Source organism: Saccopteryx bilineata, chromosome 3, assembly GCF_036850765.1.
Source record: "Saccopteryx bilineata isolate mSacBil1 chromosome 3, mSacBil1_pri_phased_curated, whole genome shotgun sequence".
Classification (NCBI taxonomy): Eukaryota; Metazoa; Chordata; class Mammalia; order Chiroptera; family Emballonuridae; genus Saccopteryx; species Saccopteryx bilineata.
This window is the reverse complement of record NC_089492.1, coordinates 89,924,207-89,947,676: the sequence shown is the minus strand read 5'-3', so window position 1 is coordinate 89,947,676 and position 23,470 is coordinate 89,924,207. Positions and strand designations below refer to the sequence as shown.

Genomic DNA, 23,470 nt, shown 5'->3' with positions numbered 1-23,470 from the left:
AATATAATAACCATCTTTTAAAAAATATTTTATTTATTGATTTTACATGGGGCGGGGGTAGAGGAGAGCGAGAAGTATCAACTCAGTTGCTTCACTTTAGTTGCTCACTGATTGCATGTTGTATGTGCCTTTGACTAGGCTAGCCCAGGGTTTCAAACCAACAACCTCAGCGTTTCAAGTCAACAGTCTATCCACTGCGCCATCACAGGCCAGGCAATAACTATATTTCAATGTAATTCCATTTACTGCCTTTTTGTGTACTTTGTTCTCTACTCAGTGTTTTACAACCGTTGGTCTGCGGACTGGTCTGCTAGAAATTGCATGCCGGTCTGTGAAAGTGTTCACCACCACCCTGATGTATGAAGATTATAGACCCATGATCTTAGTCAAGTTCACTTAAGCTCAGGGTGATTTCTTTTTCTTTTTTTTTCTTTCCGTTTTTTATATATATATATTTTAAATTTTGGATGTGTCTGGAGTCTTGGAAGCTTGACTACCCTATGTTCTCCTACAAATGAAGCTTGAGACTTGTTTGGAGGTTCTAGCAGGGGAGCGCAGCTACTCGTATACCCTTGACCGAAGAACGGTCCTCTCCTCTAGTGGGGAAGGTCATCCTCTTCGACGGAGCGCGCAGCTTCAGGAGGGACACACATGGAGCGGTGAGGGAGGAAGGGAACACCTGCCTAGCCAGCCAGATCAGCCAAATCAATGGGGTGACAGATGTCGCAGCCAGATCACCTTCACATCCCAGGGTGATTTCTGCCTAAGCGGTCCCCAAAATAATTGTTTTCACCAGTCTTCAAACATAAAAAGGTTGAAAAACAGAGCTATTTTACTTTTACATACAAACATTACACACTGTACGTTTTTTAAAGTCAGTAAATAGAGAAATTAAGAAAAAATTATCTTTTGTATTTATTGACATATCACTTCCAAAGTTCTTAATTCCTTCCTAAAGACACAGGTTTCCATTAAGGATCATTTTCCCTCAACTGAAGAATTTCTTACAGCATTTACTTTGTCAGTCTGCTAGCAACATATTCTTGGTTTTTATTTATTTGGAACAGGTTTTACTTTGTCTTCATATTTTAGCTAGACATAAAATATTAGGCTAATTTTTAATTATTATACTTTAAAGATGTCATTCCATCATTTCCTGGATTTTGTTATTTCTGATGAAGTTAGCCATCACTTTTTACTATTTACTATTAGCAATCACTTTTTACTATTTACATTTCTCTTCCCTGGCTGCTTTTATTATTATCATCATTATTTTTGCAGTAAGATGTACCCAGATGCGATCTATGTTGTATTTATTCTGCTTGGGGATCACGGGACTTCTTAAATCTGTTGATGTCTTTCAACATTATTGGTAAATTTTCAGGCATTACTGTTTCAAATATTTGTCTCATTCTCTTCCTTTTCTCTCCTTCTGGACCCAAATTATAGGTACGTCAGACTGATATTGTTCCTCAGGTCTCAAATCTCTATTTATTCTTTTCTTTCCCTCTGTGCTTCAGTTTGATCATTGCATTGACTCTTCCAGTTGTCTTAATTCTGCTGTGTCCAGTTTACTGTTAAGCTTGTCCAGTGAAAATTCTTTTCAGATACTATATGTTTAATTTCTGATTTTTTCATCACCAGACTTTGGTTTTTAGATTCTTTGCTGAGAATCCCAATCAGCTCATCTCTCTTTTGCCCCCTGTATATTCGCTAACATATTTTAAAGCTTATTTTAAAATAATTTTGTTAATTCCAACATATGGGTCACCTGTACTTCAGCTTCTATATTTTTCGTATGGTTCATATAATTTTTTTTCTTTCTTTTTTTTTTACAGACAAAAAGAGAGAGTCAGGGAGAGGGATAGATAGGGACAAACAGAAACGGAGAGAGATGAAAAGCATCAATCATCAGTTTTTCGTTATACCGTAGTTGTTCATTGATTGCTTTCTCATATGTGCCTTGACAGTGGGCCTTCAGCAGACTGAGTGACCCCTTGCTCAAGCCAGTGACCTTGGGTCCAAGCTGGTGAGCTTTTCTCAAACCAGATGAACCTGCACTCAAGCTTGCGACCTTGGGGTCTTGAACCTGTGTCCTCCGCATCCCAGTCTGACTCTCTATCCACTGCACCACTGCCTGGTCAGGCCATATAATTTTCTTTTTATTTTTAGAAATTGTTTATTGTGTTCTGGACTTTGTGTCAGATATATTATGAAGACTCTGGATTCTGTTTTCTTCTAAAAAATGTGTTTTGTTCTGGCTGTTAAATTAGTGATGGATAACGTAAATGCTGTAAAAACTTGATTTTGAGCTTCGTTACAGTGTCTTTCCATTTTGCCTAAAATCCTAACATACAGTCCTTAGTTCTAGGATGTTGTCCTTCCATTTAAGGCATAGCCCTTTTGGTTTCACTAGGAATCCTGAAGTGTAAATTCCTCTTGGTGGAATCTGAATTTCCAACTCTTTATTACCCTAGAAGTTGCTACCTCCACTCTGTTCCTTAGACTTCAACTACTGCTTTCTGCTGGGTTCCTCTGAATATCACACTGCACAGGTACAGTTTGAAAGGAATATGTAAGCAGATTTTGGGGTTTACATACTTAAAGCTTTCTCCTTTCCAAGACTTCCTTAACTTCCACTGTTCTAGAAACCCCAAATGACTTCTAAGCCAAGCAAGACTGTCACATTCTGTTTGAATTCTATTTCCAAGCACACTGTACAAAATGTAAATTTCCCTCCGGGGAAAAGCTAGTTAATGTGGATCTCTCCTAGTATATTAGATTGTGCAGTTGCTTCATGTTTGATTGCTCTCTACAGTCTTCTGATTTATTTATTTATTTATTCATTTTTACAGGGGAGAGGGAGAGACAGAGAGAGAGAGAGAGAAAGAGAGAGAGAGAGAAAGAGAGACAGAGAGAGAGAAGGGGGGAGGCACTGGAAGCATCAACTCCAATATGTGCCTTGATCAGACAAGCCCAGGGTTTCGAACCGGCGACCTCAGCATTTCCAGGTCGACGCTTTATCCACTGCACCACCACAGGTCAGGCCTTCTGATTTTTTTTTTGTTTTTTTTCTGAAGCTGGAAACGGGGAGAGACAGTCAGACAGACTCCCACATGAGCCCGACCGGGATCCACCCAGCACGCCCACCAGGGGGCGACGCTCTGCCCACCAGGGGGCGATGCTCTGCCCCTCCAGGGCATCGCTCTGTCGGGACCAGAGCCACTCTAGCGCCTGGGGCAGAGGCCAAGGAGCCATCCCCAGTGCCCGGCCCATCTTTGCTCTAATGGAGCCTCACTGCAGGAGGGGAAGAGAGACAGAGAGGAAGGAGAGGGGGAGGGGTGGAGAAACAGATGGGCGCTTCTCCTGTGTGCCCTGGCCGGGAATTGAACCCGGGACTTCTGCATGCCAGGCCGACGCTCTACCACTGAGCCAACTGGCCAGGGCGGTTGTTTTTATATTTTATTCAGAGTTTATAATTGCTGTTGGCAAGAGAATTAGTCCAATATAAGCTACTCCTTCATTACCAGACTGCAACCTCTGAAATCTCAAAAAGTTTCAAACAAAAATATTAAAGGCAAAACAAAGTTTATCATTTATTTCCAGTCCATTAGGATAAACCCCATTTTTATGCAACTGAATCTTTTAATTCATTCCTTGTGAACAAAAGTACAAAAGACCAGGTTAAAACTGAGACAGGTGCTTAAAGGAAAAACCTTTGACTCAAGAGTCCAAAAACAAACTGTAAAAGATTCATTCTACCAAAAGAATTTTTGTACAAAATAGAATTTTACATTATAAACAAAGACTACTGTATATTTCCTTAAATTACAATTCTAACATTTGCTTTTCCTCCAGTTCTTCCCAAGCACAAAGCATATTTGCAAGCCAGAAACTGGTCACCTCAATAGGCAAATTATCTTAGCTTTTATCCTTAAGATGCCTTGAAAGACAGTATCAAATCTTTCCCTTTGCTTAAGAGTCCAGTACAGCAATAAGTTTCAATTTAGTTTACAAACTCTGCCATATTAACATGAAGAGCACACTAAAATTTAATGATCAAGTATTGTCTTTTAGAAAGTAATCTGACATAGAACAACGCAAAATCAAAAGGTTACAATCTAAGTCTAATATTAATTTGAAAAACCTTAGCAACTTCTATGTTGAAAAAGACCAAACCAACTCCGTATACCTCCTACTATTATTATTATCCTATTTTCATGGCCCTTCTATGAAAGAAATACAACTTAAAATAAAACTTGTCATAGGAAGTCATATTAACTAGTTCTTTAGCACTATGCTCAACTACAGACTTGATCAGGAAAGTAAATTACCGTATAGCTATATATGAATGGATATTCATACATCTGACTCGATGTTTATAATATTACCTTGACTTGTACTTATTTTAATATTTGAAATCTTTGTTATTTAAAAACTTTCCCAATAAACATAGCTACATTAAATTATTGCAGATAGAATTATGAAAATATTTTTAAAATTGACCTTGAACCTCACAGACTTTTAATATGTATGATTAATCAGTTATCCAAGCATCAATAATGTTAATCCTTTTCTTTTTTCTTTCTTTTTTGTTTTTGAGAGTTTATTTAGAAAGTCACAGAAGTAGAGTAGTAAGCTGTAGAAGAAATGGGGTCAGGAAACAAGTTACAGAGACAAAAGAAGGGCCTTTAAAGCTTAGGAGAAGCAAGAAAAACACACCTAGGGGAGGGGGGTGGGGAAATGCAGGGAGGGAGTGCTCCATAGAGAGCCCAAATGGGCCTCCATCTTGAGGGTATTATCTGGAGGTCTCAGGAGAACATCCCAATAGAATATTCCTTAGCTTTCCAGGTGTATCCTTTCAAAGCTGTGGTCTTTATTGATTGGCTGGTGCCAAAGCAGGGGGGGTCATTAATCAATGAGCTGGTCCTGAAGGCAATCAGAGTGTTGCTTGTCTGGTTTTGCTGCTTCTTTGGGCCTGGAACTGAACACAACTGGCCGGTCATCCTTGCTGTGCTCATGTCTGTCTAACTGTCTACCACATGTTTACCTAGCAAGATCCTGTCTGGCCACCTGGGAAAGTGTCCCTCTCCAGTTCTAGCAAGGAGCTAGGAGATGCTGGTACAAGGATGGGTCTAAATAGCAACCCTTTCCTGAGCCACCTGCCTGCAAGGTTGTTAATCATTTACTAAATGAAAATATAAAATGAAATTTTGACCTTTATTGAAAATGTTTTAATTTGGGATGTTTAATTCTTGTTGTCACATATATTTCATCATCTTTATCAGTATTTTATAATTGATGCTTTAATGTTTGAGACCTTAAAAAGATACTACTCATGACCTAAAATATGCATGGATCTGGTTTAAAAGTTTTTTTTTCTGTTTATCTGAACCGTAATTTTTATTATCCAAGGAGTTCAAAAGCATGACTAGGCTCTGGCCAGGTAGCTCAGCTGATAAGAGCATCATCCCAATATGCCAAGGTTGCGGGTTCAATCCCCAGTCAAGACACATGGAAGAATCAACCAAGGACTGCATGAATGGGTGAACAACAAATTAATGTTTCTCTCTCTCACCCCCACTCCTCTTTTCTAAAATCAATAAATTTTTAAAAAGTCATGATTAGAAGAGACACGATTTAAGTTACATCTACAAACCCCACAGGATGTTAAGAAACCATACACCTATATTTAGATAAATCTTCAACCAGGGCAAAAGTAAAATTAAGAAGAATGTATGTATTCATTATAAAAGCCTAATCTAGTAGGGGCAAGGCTTTAATTTTAATGTGTTCTCTCAAAACCAAAGATATTTTTCCTAAATGAAAAGTATTTGTTCCTACTATAAAACTATCCTTTCTACCCATAACATTTTACATAAAAGCACCAAAGTCAATTTCTGTAAACAAACTTTTAACCAGTAAACTAAGGGCAAATGTCCATTTGCCTTTATTACAATATTTAAAAGGCCATGATATGGGTCTCTACTTCCTACAATGACATTTTTATAATAAAAATTCAGGCATACTTATACAAACAACAAACAGAATTACTGTACATTTGGGGGGGACAAAAGACAGATAAACTGACTACATCTTGTTAACAGAGCACAAGAAAACTATAAAATGTATGCAATTTATAAAAATTCAGTAATTTTTTAAAGTTCATTGAAGGGATTAATAATTACTAAGAATAAAAGATGGTAGGTCCACTGGCTTATTATTATCCTGTAAACAGTAAGAATGTAATAAGCAATAAATTAAAACTGTCTTCATTCCCAGTACTTCCCTTCTCTTACACAGGAACTAGTTATACAGCTGTTAAAACTGGCTTTCTTAAAAATTAGAATAATTCTAGCACAAAATAATTTCCATTAGGAATTAGTTACCAGTCTACAGTAGATTTCTCACAAATATATTAGAAAAAAAAATACTGTGGTCACATGAAGATTGATCTATATGTTACTCAAAACCTCCAAATTTCTATTTTACTAGACTTGTTTTGTTGCTATCATCTTGCTTTCTAAATTGCCTGGTAGAAAGGTACTAGAAAAATAAAAAGTGAAAAGAACATATTTGTTTAATGTCTATAGATTTATAAAGAAAAAGCCTTCAAAAAAAAAAAAAAAAGAAAAAGCCTTCAAAATCCTTTTTCCTATTTCTGTTACACAGAAAGAAGTTTCGTTTGGCACACAATTTGGAAAAAAAAAGAAATTTAATGTTTGGCGTTCCAATAACACAGAGTAAAGACAGTAGAAGAGGAAAATAGAAAAAACTATTATTTTATAAAAAGACATCAGAAGACAACCAACAGCTCTTGTGTCTTCCATCATGTACTGTCTCTGGAATACTTTCATCGCAACACAATATACAAATTATTATTTACATTCTGATTATATTAGTAAAGAAGACCAGAATCAGTTTTGTGCTCTCTGACTTACACTGTCCATAGGGATAACCATGACCATCAAAGCGAGAAGGCCTTAAACAAAATATTCCATTTATTTGTATATTTTATTTAAATTTGTTTTATGGTTTATCTTCTGGGATGCACAAATAATTATAAGACTAGGAAAAGTCATGTAAACTTGGCTGAGTTTCTGTAGCTGATAACTATTCACTGAAGCTGGTTTGTTTCTCTCTTGGTAAGTAAAATGTTCGGCAGGCTTACAAGGTATTTGCTTAAACAGTGGTGTCTCCAAAGTCCTTGTTCCAACGTATATATGCTTCTAAGGTTTGAGGGCTCACGCTGCGTTTTATCTTTTTCAAGGATTCAGTGAAGTCAGATAATCGAATATTTCTCATCTAGATTTTAAAAAAGCACACAATACAAATGAACACATATACAGTAGGTAACCTAATAATGGATTTAAAGATGATTTTTATGAATGTTATAAATATATATAGATGAATTCTTAAAAAGTCATGCTAATCATCTTAGTTTGCATATACAGGGTGGGGCAAAAGCAAATTTACAGTTGTAAGTATGGGAAACAGTTTATTCTTGTATTTTTTTTTTTTTTTTTTTTCTTTACAGAGAGAGAGAGGGACAGATAGGGTCAGGTAGGAACAGAGAGATGAGAACCATCAATCATTAGTTTTTCGTTGTGACACCTTAGTTGTTCACTGATTGCTTTCTCATATGTGCCTTGACCATGGGCCTTCAGCAGACGGAGTAACCCCTTGCTTGTGCCAGCAACCTTGGGTCCAAGCTGGTGAGCTTTGCTCAAACCAGATGAGCCTGCGCTCAAGCTGGCGACTTCAGGGACTCGAACCTAGGTCCTCTGCATCCCAGTCCAACGCTCTCTATCCACTGCGCCACCGCCCGGTCAGGCTCTTGTATTATTATTTATTGTATTATTTTCCATACAAACAACTGTAAACCTACTTTTGCCCCATCTTGTATATTAGGCAAGGCTGCTATATAAGAAATCTTATATAAATGCTGTACTGATATCTTTACATGTATTTAGTTTTTTTTAGATCATATTTTAAATAATATTTAAAATCATATTAAATTTTAAATCATAATATTTTCACATTCTAAAAACAAGACATACTCATTATAGAAAATTTGATAAAATACAAACAAGCAGAAAAAAGAATAACAGTTCCAGCATTCAGATATACAACCACTCCTTTATCTCCTTCCAATTTTTTCTGTGAATAGGTTAATAGAATTTTGCATTCTTGACTCTCACTCACTGTATACTCTAGCTAAAATTCATGCTAGGTTTATTAGAAAGGAAAGGGAGGTTTACAGGAAGCACATAATACTTTTAAGAAAAAGTCTTAAACTATAACATGTATGATGCTTGTATCTAAAGTTTTCTAAAGTTAATATTGCTTATAATGCATTTTTATATTAATTTGATTTTATTTTCTGACATTGGAATTGGCTTTGAGAATGCAGAATAAAACAATGCTTAGTAAAAAAAAAATCTATGTTTACCTAAGGATTTTTAATAAAAGGCAAAATGGCATTGGGCACAAAATGACCAGTATTAAAAACTATCACCAGTAGATACATGTATATTTTGCCCCAAAATAAGTTAATTAAAGAAGGCCCTGGCCGACTGGCACAGTAGTAGAGCATCAGTCTGGTGTGTGGAAGTCCTGGGTTCGATTCCTGGTCAGGGCACACAGGAGAAGCAACCATCTACTTCTTTACACCCCCACCCCATCTCTCCTCTCCTCCCACAGCCATGGCTCGAATGGTTTGAGCAAAATTTGGCCATGGGCAGGGCACTGAGGATGGCTCCATGGTCTCACCTCAGGTGCTAAAATAGCTCAGTTGCCAAGCAATGGAGCAGTAGTCATGGAGGCAGAGCATCACCTGGTACAGGGCTTGCTGGGTGGATCCCGGTCAGGGTATATGCGGGAGTCTGTCTCTGCCTCCCCACCTCTCACTTAATAATAATAATTTTTAAAAAGTTAAAGGAAAAATTGAGACAAAACTTCAAAAAATGGTATCTTTTTTAAAATTGAATTTTAGGGAGAGAGGAGGAGAGCGAGAGAGAGGAGAGAGATGAGAAGCATCAACTTGTAGTTGCTTCACTTTGGGTGTTCATTGGTTGCTTCTCATATGTGCCTTGATGGGGATGGGGGTAGGGTGCGGGGCTCAAGCTAGGCCAGTGACCGTGGGATGTCAGTGATCTCACATTCAAGTTGGCAAGCCCGCACTCAAGTAAACGAGCCTGTGCTCAAGCCAGTGACTTTGGGGTTTCCAACCAAGGACCTCAGTGTCCTTGGTTGACACTCTAGCCACTATACTACCACCAGTTGGGCAAAAATATTTATTTATATTCTTCCTTTTTATTACTCATAAAACCCAGTCTAACCACTTGATGTCCTCTTTAGTATCTCCAAAAACACAGAATAAGAAAATCGCCTCACTTATAACTAGTAGCCTAATCTGAAAAGTCTTAGTCAAAAAGAAAAAATATATACTACCACATAATCACCATATAAGCCCTCCATGTTCCTTATTTAATTGTAAAACAAATACTAGTGTAGAACAATGAATGTAATGTGGGTATTAGCTATGATATTTCCTGAATATAATTTGTTATATAAATTAAGGTTTTTAAGAACTTTTGATAAAATTCTAATTAAAGTGTATAATTTGGTGTATGTATCCATATGAAACTTATATATGGTAATTTAAAGTAAGAGACTAATGTATATAACAGGAAAAATCAAGTTTGCTAGTTCAGCAAAGAGGGAAAATAAAGAGCAAATATATCTTATTTAAAAAAAATAAAAGAATGATAAAGTTAAATTGGACAAACCTGTAGTTTAACAACAAAGTACAGCCCTAGCCAGGTAGCTCACTTGGTCAGAGCATCATTTTGATACGCTAAGGTTGCGGGTTTGATCCTCAGGGCATGTACAAGAACCAACCAATGGATGCACGAATGAGTAGAACAACAAATCAATGCTTCTCTCCCTCTTTCTTTAAAATCAATTAAGAAATAAAAACCAAAGTGCCCTGGCCCGATAGCCTGGTTAGTTAGAGCATTGTCCCAAAGCATAGAGGTTGCCAGTTCAATCCCTGGTCAGGGCACATATAGGAACAGATTGATGTTCCTGTTTCTCTCTCTCTCTTCCTTCCTCTCTCTCAAAATCAATAAATTAAAAATAAATAAATAAGTAAAAAACCAAAGTACATTATACCCTAAAAAATGCCATTATTCAGTATATATTTTAAAGTTATTTAATGGACACATGTATTGTTCACTATTACCAGACTATTTTAAGTGCTTTATAAATATTAACTCAAGTCAGGACTACCAGCTAAAAGCTACTACCAAATTATTAATATTAAAACCATTTGATTAAAAATAAACTTAAACTGGGGAAAAGTATACAACAGACCCAAAAATTATAACAATGTAACCTGAGTATATACATAGTTAGTGGGATGGGTACTAGTAATAGTATCATTATCTGAAATTTAGTTAAAAATGTTATGGCTTATATATTTTTAAAATAGTGGATATAATTCTATTTTTAGACGGATTTAAAAAATCAAGTAGATATGTTAAATTGTAATACTGAAATGTAATACTTTATCAGAATGAATTAACGATATTTATGATATTTTAAAAATATGTATATTTTTAGGCTCTTGTTACTGAATTGGGCTAACTTAACCCAAGAACTAAAGAAAAACAAAGTAGTGTGCATTTCTATACCCAGAATCTTAGTATTACTCATTAAAATGAACCAGGGTTTCTACAGAGTTGCTGTTCTCAAGATGTGTTTTGATCTTAGAAAGCAAAAGTGCTTTTCAAAGTTCTGAAGTAGTGTTGAGAGGGCTCATCGTCACATAAAAAGATTTCACTGGCCAAGAAGACCTTTTAAACATAAAAAAAAAGTTACAACTGCTTTACACACATGATGGGCATCTTCTGACATGTCTGCTAATGATTTCCACCTCTTGCTATATATATATATATACACCTTTGTATATATTTATATAATCCCTTTCCCAACTGTGGACTGGACCTAAGAACAGCAAAGTGATGGAATGTCCCCTTCAAGAGTAGGTATAAAGACTGTGACTTCCATCTTGCTGGCACAATTGTTTTTTTGGCTTGCATGCTTTGATGAAGCAGACTACTATGTTGGAGAGGCGAATGTAGCAAGGAAATGAAGACGGCCTTCAGCTAAAGGAAACAGCTCTGAGCCCAGCAACCCGAGAGTGGAAATGAATCAGGCAAAGAATCATATGAGTGAGCTTAGAAGTAGATCTTCCCCCAGTTGAGCTTATCAATGACTATAGTACCAAGCAACAACTTTATTCCAGCTTTGGATGAGACTGTGGACCAACACCTTGATTGCACTCCTCTAAGAGAGCTTGAGCAGAGGACTCAGCTAAGCTGCACCCATATTCCTAACTCTCAAAAATACAAAATAGTAAATATGTTGTATTAAGCTGCTAAGTTTGGGGGTAAATGTTTGTTAAACAGCTATAGATACCTATGGCAATAGAATTATCTTGTTTTATAGTTGTAAGAAAATAAAATTAGAAGAAATACAGATTCAAAATTTCTTTACTCTTCAAATAAAACAGGAATTATATTTAGGTTGACTTTGTTCAGAGAAGAAGAAAACTTGTTCAAGGTTGGTTGTATGTATGTTCTCAGGATGGGTAAAACGTACACAAAGGTTGACAGAACCACTAGCAATGGTAAACAGATCATGAAATGGAAATAACTTTTTTCGTGAAATGGAAATATTTCTATGAATTTCTACTATTCCCTAAGCAGCCACCTGTTTGGTTTATAAAATTATTATAAGACATTAATGAAAGTGTATCAAAGCATTCCATTTATAAGTACAAGTAAGTGGCCTTCCTAGTGGATTTCATAGGAAATGCAATGTCCTAGGAGCTTGAGTGTGAAGAACACCTGCAGATGTGGGGCTCAGTGGATTTTGCCTGTTAAGTCAATTGAAAACTTCTAGACTACTCCTTACTGAAATTTATTTGCCATTTGGTGGTTTTAGCTCATTACTGCCTTGACTGGTTCCTTTATTTGTATGGTCTTTATAAGAGCAAACAGAGGCCTAAAATGTCATACAATGGGCCTTTTCTCAACTTTAAGCTAGAAAACCAGAGTATGAGATACCAAGTTTACCTGTCCTGGATCCAAGTCAGAGGAATGTGTATGGAGAAGAAAATATTTATGCCTGATGCACACTTTTTGGGTAGAAAAGTACTATTAGGTTTATGCTATGAATATTAGGTTTATTTAAGAAATAATATACTTATGGGATATTGTTAATAAATTATACTTAAACTATTAAAAAACTCATAAGACACTCTGGAAACAAATTGTATAGTATTTCTATATTAAAAATGAGAAAAATGAATAAAATTATGAATCAGATAAAAGGGACTTGGAAATTATACTTTAAATGTGAATTTTTAAGGTAATAGTAATCACCAAAGGTATAGTGGAATTTTCTATTTCTAAGCTTCATTCATGTCAAATACACTTTAGGTAAATTAGACTATTAAAATGGAAGGGTGGTTGCAAGAAGTGTGAGGACTTTCTTAGTAATGTAGGTGATTAACCATCATGCACCCAATGTCTGAAGACATCAAGTCATTCAGAAGTTTAAAGAAAGAAGACTGCCAAAATGTACTAATCTCTATGTTAAGAGTTCAGTGTGTTCTCAGTAGCTGTGGAAACTTGGGCAATAAAAAAATACCTCTGACAGTTAACTTACAAATATAATGCAAGTTGATTTTGAAAGCTTTCTCACATATTTATGATCATTCTGCATTTCCAATTTTATATTTCACAGGCAGGCAGTATTTCTCAAAAGAAATTCTTTTACATCATCTTGACCTGTGGTGGTGCACTGGATGCAGAAGTCGCCAGTTTGAAACCTCAGGCTTGCCCAGTCAAGGGACATATGAGAAGCAACTACTAAAAGTTGATGCTTCCCGCTCCACCCCCTTCTCTTTTTCCTCTTTCTAAAAATCAATAAATAGTCCTGGCCAGATAGCTCACTTGGTTAGATAGAGCATCATTCTAAAACGCAGAGGTTGTGGGTTCAATCCCCGGTCAGGGCATATACAGGAGCAGATAAATGTTCCTATAGCTCCCTTCCTCTCTCTCTCTCTAAAATCAGTATAATAAACATTTTTTTTAAAAATCAATCAATAAAAAAATCTTTTAAAAAATTCTTTAGCATTTCATAAGAGGGCCTACCATATTAAAATATAATAAATAATAAATTACATTACAATGGTAATTGTATTGTTTTTGTAAGGAAGAAAATATTAAAAAATTAACAAGGCCCTAGCCAGTTGGCTCAATGGTAGAGCTTTGGCCTGGCATGTGGATGTTCCAGGTTCGATTTCCGGTCAGGGCATACAGGAGAAGCAACCATCTGCTTCTCCACACCTCCCCCTTCTCTTTCTCTCTTTCTCTCTCTCTCTTCCTCTCCCAGAGCCATAGTTCGATTGGTTGAAGTGCACTGACCCTGAGCATTGAGGATGGCTCTGTGGAGCCTCCACCTCAGGTGCTAAAAATAGCTTGGTTGCAAGCATGGCCCCAGATGGGGGTTGCCAGGTGGATCCCAGTTGGGGCACATGTGGGAGTCTGTCTCTATCTCCCCTCCTCTCACTTGGAAACGAAGAAAAAAATGAAAAAAAAAACCAAAATAAAACATCAAAGGCTTAACCTCTTGGAAGTTATTTTCATGATGTATAAAATCTTTCTTTCCTGCCTGATGGTGGCACAGTGGATAGAGCATTGACCCAGGATACTGAGGATCCAGATTTGAAACCCAAGGTCAGTGGCTTGAGCGTGGGCTCATCTGGCTTGAGTAAAGGCTAATCAGCTTGAGTGTGGGGTTGCCAGATTGAGCATGGGATCATGGACATGATCCCATGGACTTTGGCTTGAGCCCAAAGGTTGCTGGCTTGAAGCCCAAGGTCGTTGGCTTGAATAAGGGGTCACTGGCTTAGCGGCAGCCCCCCAGAAAAAGCACTTATGAGAAGCAATCAATGAACAACTAAAGTGCTGCAATTATGAGTTGATGCTTCTCATCTCTCTCCCTTCCTGTCTGCCTGTATGTCTCTGGCTCTCTATCTTTTGTTCTTGCTAAAAAAAATTAAAAAGCTTTTTTTCTATCATTTCCTTATTTAGTATTTACATAATATGAATTTTAGAAAATGACTTAATGACTGTATACAATATTTCTGTCCATTATTAATGAACAACATAAGATATTGTAATTGGCCCTGGCCAGTAGCTTGGTTGGTTAGAGCAGTGGTCCCCAACCCCCGGATCGTGGACCGGTAGCAGTCTGTGGGCCATTTGGTACCGGTCCGCAGAAAAAGAATAAATAACTTATATACATTATTTCCGTTTTATTTATGTTTAAGTCTGAACGATGTTTTATTTTTAAAAAATGACCAGATTCCCTCTGTTATATCCATCTAAGACTCATTCTTGACGCTTGTCTCAGTCACATGATACATTTATTTGTCCCACCCTAAAGGCTGATCCGTGAAAATATTTTCTGACATTAAGGTGGTCCGTGGCCCAAAAAAGGCTGGGGACCAGTGGGTTAGAGTATCGTTATGAAGCACAGAAGTTGCCAGTTCGATCTCTGTCCAGGGCACATATAGAAACAGAGTCTTGTTACTGTCCTTCCCCTCTCTCCCTTCCTCTCTCTAAAATTAATATAATGGACCTATGGCCTGACTAGGCAGTGGCACAGTGGATAGAGCATCGACTTGGGATACTGAGAACCCAGGTTTGAAACTCTGGGATTGCCTGCTTGAGCACGGGCTCCTCCGTCTTGAGCAGGGACTCACTAGTTTGAGTGTGGAGTCGCTGGTTTAAGTGTGGGATCACAGACATGACCCCGTGATTGCTGGCTTGAGCCCAAAGGTCACTAGCTTGAAGCTCGAGTTCGCTGGCTTGAGCAAAGGGTCTCTGGCTTGGCTGTAGCCCCCAGTCAGGCACATATGAGAAAGCAATCAATAAACAACTACAGCACCACAATGAAGAATTGATGCTTCTCATTTCTCTCCCTTCCTATCTGTTTGTCTATCCCTCTCTATCGCTAAAATAAAATTTTTTTTTTTTAATTTTAAAATGGACCTGTTGTGGCAGTGTATAAAGCGTTGACTTGGAATGCTGAAGTCACTGGTTTGAAACCCTGGGCTTGCCCGGTCAAGGCACATATGAAAAGTAACTACTACAATTTAATGCTTCTTGATCTTCTCCCCAACCCTTTCTCTCTCTAAAAAAATCCTTAAGTGAATATTTTTTTAAAAATCAATAAAATAATCATTAAAAAATTCATTGTATATCTATATAATTTATTTTTAAAAAGATATTGTAATTGGATAGACCTCTATATTTTGAAATAAAGCAAAGTTAATAGTTTCTAGTTTCTAATCAAATAAACTATAAAATCCACACCATACGTTTTATAAGGCACAGAGCCAAAACCAAGAAAAGATCATTGTAACACAGAATACCTCACTGGCAGACATATTCTTCACTTGTTCTGGTTTCAGTTCTGTAAAATAGAAAAGTCAGCCACTTTAAGAAAATTTAAACCAAGTACAATGGCCTAAATATATGAGTTCAATATAAATCATTATATTAAAAGAGACATAAATTAAGAGAACATACAATGTATAAATGCTCAGAGTAATATTCCTTCTTAGGAGTAATTAAGTAAAAAGGCATTCAATTTCTTTGAATATTGTCCAAAAACAACAAAGTCTACAAATTTGAGAGTAAATATAAAAGAATATAACTTGTTCTTTACAAAAGGCCTTAGCTTGTTAAAACCTAACAACTTTTGTCCACTTCAGAAAATAGCAAAAACATTCTAAAAATACAAATAATTTATGCATTAGCTATTGTTTCTGAGTCCCTACCTGAACAAGGCTTGCAACAAGAAACTCTGATTAAAATGTTTTACTCAGTGTTTCAGAATATACTGTTCACAAAATTTAGGGAATATTTTATCACTTCATATTCATTTTGAAACATCCCCTAATTTTTGTGAGCAGTATATACTCTCAAAGTTACATTTATTATTCTCCAGAGCAGCAGTTCTTAATCCGTACCATTACACTGTAGGAGACGTATTCTGGAAGCTGCATGTCCATGTTCTATTTTATCATCACAGCCGGTAATCTGAGTGCACAGCTGCCAATACTGGCTGTGGAAAAGTAGCTGAGAACATCTACTCTGAAGTGCTACCACAGTGAGTTTAATCTAACCTAACCTAAAAATGATCAGTGGTGGTATTTAAGAATCAACAAATTACCCTGAGTCAAAACATAGCAATGAATGATATATTTTACTGCAATTCCTCAAAAGTTAACATATGATAAAAGTATAGTTATATGAATTTCCTTAGACACATTAATTTCAAATGATACTAGAATACTGAAAAGCACCAAAAAAGTTAAGAACATTTTTCCCTTCATTATTCTTTTCATTTGCCTGAAAAAGTTTTCTTTTTCTTTGAGTTTTCTGCTTAGTTATTATGAACAGGTGAAACCTGTTGTCTAGAACAGGGGTCATGGTCTACTGACCCATGGACTGTCTTTGTATGGTCTGTGAGCTAAAAATGGTTCCACCTTTTTGTTTTTTGTTGTTTAAAAAATAAAAGAATATGCAATAGGGAGCATATGTGGCCCACAAACCTACAATATTTACAATCAGGCTCTTTACAGAAAAGTTTGCTGACCCTAAGTCTAGAAACTACTTTGTCTTAAGTTTTCCATTGATACAGCAGTACTGCTTTCCTACTAATAAAAATCTCTCAGTAGGGGCTTCTTAAACTTCTAAAGTGGTCTAATGAAGAGCTACAAATGATTCAAGCTCTTGTACACCTACCTCGGATAGGACCCAGAGCTGCATCTTTTGCCAAAGCTGTTAGATCACTTCCTGAGTATCCATCAGTCATTCTGAGAATGGATAGAAAGAGAAAATTATTTTCATCTTTGTAGATTTAAAATCTCCATGTAATAAAAGGGTAAAGCCTACTTTGCCTTTGTCACTAAGCCAATTGCTGTGTGATTTAAGGGTATAGAAAGACGCACCGGCTAAAAACAAAACAGTCTGCTGCTGGCTCCTTATTTATAATGATTCAAATTTTCATCACTACAATCATCCTTTTAGATTAAGGCATACTATATTTCAGGAGGCTCCATTAAATTGTATATGTGTCCTGTAGAAAAGTAACTTCTATAAGCCATTACCAGTCAACTAGCTACTTCTATAATCACAGCCACTTCTCTGTAAGTTAATGAGTTTTTCTTTATCTTGACAAAGAGTACAGACTTGATGGAAGGAGGGTCAAAGTACAAGTTTTATTTTCTTTTTTAAAATTTTATTTCTTAAACTTTTTAATTGAATTTATTGGGGTGACATTGGTTAATACAATTTTATAGGTTCCAGGTATATAATTCAATAATATACCAAAAAGTAGATTTAAAAAAATTTTATTTGGAGGGGGAAGGAAGAGAAATAGGGAGACAGGGGGAGGGAAGTGGAAGAAAGAAAGGAAAAGCGGGGAAAGGAGGGGAAAGGGGAAAGAGGGGGAAGGGGGTCAGAAGGGGAGAGAGGAGGAGCGGGGAGAGAGGGTGAGAAGGGGAGAGAGGGTGAGAAGGGGAGAGAGGAAGAGAGAGGGAGAGAGGAGGAGGGGGAAAGAGGAGGAGAGAAAGGGAGAAGGGGAGGAAGAGAAAGAGGGTAGAGGGAGAGGAAGAGAGAGAGGAAGAGAACAGAGGGGATAGAGAGGAGAGAGTTGGAGAAAAGGGGGAAAAAGTTGGAGAGACAGGAGACACTGGGAGAAGATTTGTTGCTCCATTTATTTATAAACTCATTGGTCAATTTTTGTATGTGCCCTGACTGAGGATAGACCCTGTAACTTTGGTGTATCAGAATGATGCTCTAACCAACTGAGCTAGCTAGCCAGCCAGATCCCGAATGTAGGACAAACAGGGTGATAGGAGGGCCTGTGATAAGAAACACTGGCCAAAATAGGCACACTGAATGGGATGCCATAGTGGAGAATCCTGGGCAACTAAGAGATTATCAAAGGGAATTAAGTAGGGAGAAAAAGGGGAAGAGGAAAATAAAACAAGTAAAGAAAGCCTTTTCTTATCATGTACTATGTTAAATAACTACATAAATCAAGCATTATTAGGAGAATTCTTTATTGGAATGACAAAGAAGGATCTCAATATTAACAAGTAATGAATTTGTTCTTTTTTCATAGTTACCTAGGAATTCAGAGTATTTACTAAAATTATTAGTTACTCACATTCTTACTGAATATTTTACTTTATTATATTTTTCCAGTGACCAAAATTCATGAGTGCATCTCCTACATTGTTTGTTTTTAAATTTTTTAAATTTATTTTATTTTAGTAAGGGGGGAGCAGGAAGCATCAACTCCCATATGTGCCTTGACCAGGCAAGCTCAAAGTTTTGAACCACTGACCTCAGCATTTCAGGTCAACACTTTATTCACTGCGCCACTACAGGTCAGGCCTATTCAGTGTGTACTAAAGTATACCATTCATAGAAAAAATGTTTAAAAAATATTATGTGTAATGCAAAAGAAGTTTATATGAAGTATGTGTTGGTATGGGCAGATATGAGATAAATTTTAAAATTTAATACCACTTATAAGTTTTAATACGTTTATAAAAATACTACAGTACCATCATAGATATTTAGGTCATATCTTATACAGGATCTAGAAACTATATGTATAAGAATAAGAGGTAAGGAAGAAGGTAAAAGAAGCAGAGGATGAGACAAGTTTTCTGATAAATACTCATTTTACGCTTAAGCTTACTTTAAACAAAACAGAAAAAGATTAAAAAAAAAAGCTGTAAAACAGACCAAATCAAATTACTCACCTAGCAAGTTGTGCTAGCTCTTTTTGAGTCAATGGGCTTCCCTGTTTACATAGTAGATTTTTAAGTAAAAGCAGTCGTGTCTGAAAAGAAATGTTAAAGAATTATCAGTCCTAAGAATTAGCTTAATAAAATACCAGGAATCAAGTTCAAATCCTAACGCATATTTAAGAGCTGAATGATCTTACACAAATCACTGCCTTTTCGAGTCTCACTCATATCCTTCACAACTACCATTTTTTTGAGTTCCTGAGCGAGGTAAAAATAATCCAAACAAAGTGCTAAAGACATACCTACTGTTACTACCAAGGATGTTAATGGTCTGAGCTAGACAACTACACTTTAAAAAAAGAACAGTTTTATACAGTATGAATTCATGTAACATGAATATCACCCACTATAAGTCTGTAATTCAATGATTTAATAAAGTTACAGTTCTGCAGCCATAACCTTAATCCAGTTTAGAACATTTCTATAACCACAGAAAGTTCACTCAAGCCTGTCTGCAGTTTATCCTCACTCTCATCCTTTGCCTTAGTAAATCACAGTCTGCTTAATTCTTCTAATAATTTGCATTTTCTGAACATTTCATATAAATGGAATCATGATGTGTAATCTTTTACATCTGGTGTCTTTCACTTAGTATAATGTGTTTGAGGTTCATCCACATTACAGCATATAAAAGTGGCTCAAGCCTTTTATTGGTAAATAGTATTCCATTAAATGAATATACCTCATTTATTTATCCATTAACCAACTGATGAATAGATTAGATTCTTTGCAGCTCTTGGCTATTGTTTCATAAGGCTGCTATAAAAATTCTTGTACATGTCTTTGTATAGACATATGTTTTCATTTTTCTTGGGTAGTTCTTAGGAATGGAATTATTGGATCTTATGGTAGGTTTATGTTTATCTTTTTTTTAAAAGAAATCTAAATAATTAAAATTGCCATTATATCAGTAAAAATTAAATAAATATGACTAAAACATATAGTTCTTCATTAAAATTCACACATAGATACATACCTCCTCATTTGGCAAAGACACATATACCCGTTTGATGAAACGCCTAAAAGAAGGATTCAATTCAAGCAATTCAGAAACATAGTTTTGAATTTCAAAGTAACTCAATTTAAGTACCAAATGACAAGAAAAAACTTCAAGTATAATGCTCACGGCATGTGAATGCATTTCAGTCATCAATGTAAAAAGTCATTTTTAGAGTCTTTTAAAACTCTCTAGATAATATTTTAAAAACCCTGAATTCAATACTGTAAGAATTAAGTTAACCATTGAGGTATGTATGTGCATGCTTTTTTAAACTTTTTTAAATTTGTGCTTCCTGTATGTGCCTTGACCAGGGAAGCCCAGGGATTCAAACCAGTGACCTCAGTGTTCCAGATCGAAGCTTTATCCACTGTGCCACCACAAGTCAGGCTGTGCATGCTTTTAACAACAATGACATGATACTTTAAAACAAAATATCTGATACAAGAATTTTAATAAAGATATCTTTGCTGTCATTTTCAAACTAAAAACAAGAAGGACAACAGAAAAGTAAACTTCATCATCAAGAAACTAGGTAAAGCTTCATCCTGGCGTGCCGGAGTTTGTGGTTTCAACATCCATTCAGAGCACGCGGGAGAAGCAGTGAGTACATAACCAAATGGAAGAACGAAGTAAAACAAGATGATGCTTCTCTCTCATGTGCTCTCTCTTTCTCCCCTCTTCCCCTTCCCCTCTCACAAATCAATGAAAAAATTAAAAAAATATAAACAAATTAGATAACATGTATGGAACGTAAATGTATCAAGAAGGGCTGCCTAGGGCAATGAAAATTACACTGACAAAGAAAGATACACACTGCAGACTACAGATATGAATGTCACAACATAAAGTTTCCCAAAGAAAACAGAGAGAACATATTCTGAGGAGTAATAAAACCAATCTCTCCACTTACATTTAAACAAGCATGTGAAGACTGGTTCCCTAATCAATAACAGGGCAATGGAAAGATGAGGAAGATGAGGCTGAGCAAAGCAACTCAAAGATACACTGTCCTTGTAAGAAGACATCAGTCAGTCTTGCAAGATGATAGACTGTCTTGCAGTGACCAATAATAATTAGTTGAAGAAGACAAATCCACCCAGTGTTTTATTTACACACACATACACTTGTTTATCAAGTAAGGCTTTACTGCTGAATTAGGGAGACAGGCTTTCATTCCATGGTTTTCATAAGACAACTTAAAATACTTGCTTGGTATCTTACTCTTTTTTTTTTTTTAGCTCTTCTCCTACAATATCCTTCCAAAACTAGGTTTTCTAAGAAACCTCCTTATTCAAATAAAAATAATAAACAGGCAAAAGCACAGGAATTATTTTAAAAATATATTGTCAAAATAGGGGAAAAGAACACAATAAATAAAACATAAAATGAAGAATATGTACAAGAGGATTTTTCCAAAGAGTGAAATATTTTTGTAATGAAATATCTTCCCAAGAAATACAATATAGTAACTTAATGAAATAAAGTCTTCTATGAAACAAGAGCTCAGTGAGATATAAGGGCTCAAGAAAATGACACATACAAAAGCTCAAAGAAATAAGACAATGGAAGATGATAAAAGAACCACAGTGATCAGGAAAGCAATGAGAAAGAAAACAGAAACCACCAGAGAAACAAGTTACAAAAGTAGTAGCAGAAAGGAGATCAGATACTAACCCAGTAAGAAATAAGGACAACAAACAGGAAAACAGACAAAACAAAACAAAAAGGTCTAAATGTTTAAAAGATAAGAAATAACAGATATGGAAAAGAAAAAGATGCAACATAATGCATAAGTTGTGTGAAGAATAAAAAGCAGAAAAATAAATTAAGAAAAAAAAATTTAAGATAGTATTCAAAATATCTTGCCCCGCCTGACCAGGCAGTGGCGCAGTGGATAGAGCGTCAGACTGGGATGCGGAAGGATCCAGGTTCGAGACCCCAGGCTCATCTGGCTTGAGCAAAAAGCTCACTAGCTTGGACTCAAGGTCACTGGCTTGAGCAAGGGGTTACTCGGTCTGCTGAAGGCCCGCAGTCATGGCACGTGTGAGAGAGCAATCAATAAACAACTAAGGTGTCGCAACAAAAAACTGATGATGGATGCTTCTCATCTCTCTCCCTTCCTGACTGTCTGTCCCTGTCTATCCCTCTATCTGACTCTCTCTCTGTCCCTGTAAAAATAAATAAATTAATTAAAAAATATATATCTTGCCCCAAACAAAGGATGTTCCAAACTATAAATTTAAACAAACATTAAATTCCAGGAAAAATAAACACAGATCAATCAACATGTTTTTCATATAACCGGATTTCAGTAGTTGAAAACTAGATCCAGTAAGAATAAAAAAAAGAACTAAGTTAATCCATGAACATGAATAAAAGTAGGCTGGCTTCAGACTTTACACTACAACATTCAATTCTAGAAACAATGGGGCAATATTAGAGACTCCTCAGGAAAAGAAAGGGAGGCCCAATAATTTTATGCTGAAGACAAACTGTCCTCCCAGTAGGAAGGGGACAAACCTGGCCAAACACATAAGAACAGAGAACATGACATAGTTCCCATGAAACCTGCTTTTATCAGCTTCTCATGAAGCCCAGTAAAAGAATGTAAGAATTTGGAGTTTTAAGATAATTTAATCCAACCTAGAAGAAATAAGCAATTTGCCTAAAGCCATAAAATTAAGACTAGTTTTACTGATATCCTGCTAGTCCTGACCTCAAAAACTTTAGTTGGTAACAAGAGGTCAGAGAATAGATAAAAGGAGGAAAATAATAAATTTTGTTTTCAAATTGAGAGTGACGGAAATATGTGAAATGAAGACATGACTAAACATATCTGTAATAAATGTGTGTTTCTACATAAATCTTCCTACCTGAGAACAGCCTCATCAAGCTCTTGCGGCCTATTAGTGGCACCCATTACAAGTACTCTGTCATCTCCAGCAGACTGTACCTATAAGCCAAAATATTTTTCAGTACTTTTAGAGAAAGTAGTAACAAAGGAAAGCATAGTAACAATATCTGTATTTCTAATTTGGGTCATTTAATAGGAAAATATAGACATTAAAATGTTACCACATTAAAAATATCCTAATCAATACTTACACCATCAAATTCTATTAGAAATTCAGTTTTTAGACGTCTACTAGCATCATGCTCTCCTTCTCTTCTTTCACACAAAAGGCTATCAACTTCATCTAGAGGAAATACAAGGATAAAGCCAGTTAAAAAGCCAACCTATATGAGTTATCTGAGATGAATCTAGTTTATTACTTAAGTTATTTATACAGTGGGTCTTAATTCATTAGATAGCCCTTAACTTTGTGCTTCTTTAAAACTTTTTCCTTCTAGCCTGACCAGGTGGTGGCACAGTGGATAGAGCGTCGGACTGGGATGCGGAAGGACCCAGGTTCGAGACCCCGAGGTCGCCAGCTTGAGCGCGGGCTCGTCTGGCTTGAGCAAAAAAGCTCACCAGCTTGGACCCAAGGTCGCTGGCT

General features: G+C 36.3%; 1 protein-coding gene across 2 annotated transcripts in view; it reads right to left on the bottom strand.

Moving 5' to 3' along the window:
- Positions 1-3,583: 3,583 nt before the first annotated feature.
- SPAST (spastin) overlaps positions 3,584-23,470 on the bottom strand; it is a 73,863-nt gene continuing 53,976 nt past the window's right edge. For both annotated transcript variants that reach the window (XM_066266843.1, XM_066266846.1), the window contains 7 exons: positions 23,079-23,170; positions 22,847-22,926; positions 19,950-19,992; positions 18,926-19,005; positions 16,893-16,963; positions 15,515-15,555; positions 3,584-7,305 (listed from right to left, as the gene is read on the bottom strand). In XM_066266843.1, the coding sequence (XP_066122940.1) occupies positions 7,183-7,305; positions 15,515-15,555; positions 16,893-16,963; positions 18,926-19,005; positions 19,950-19,992; positions 22,847-22,926; positions 23,079-23,170 (530 nt within the window). In that variant the 3' untranslated portion in view covers positions 3,584-7,182. The remainder of the gene's footprint in view (positions 7,306-15,514; positions 15,556-16,892; positions 16,964-18,925; positions 19,006-19,949; positions 19,993-22,846; positions 22,927-23,078; positions 23,171-23,470) is intronic.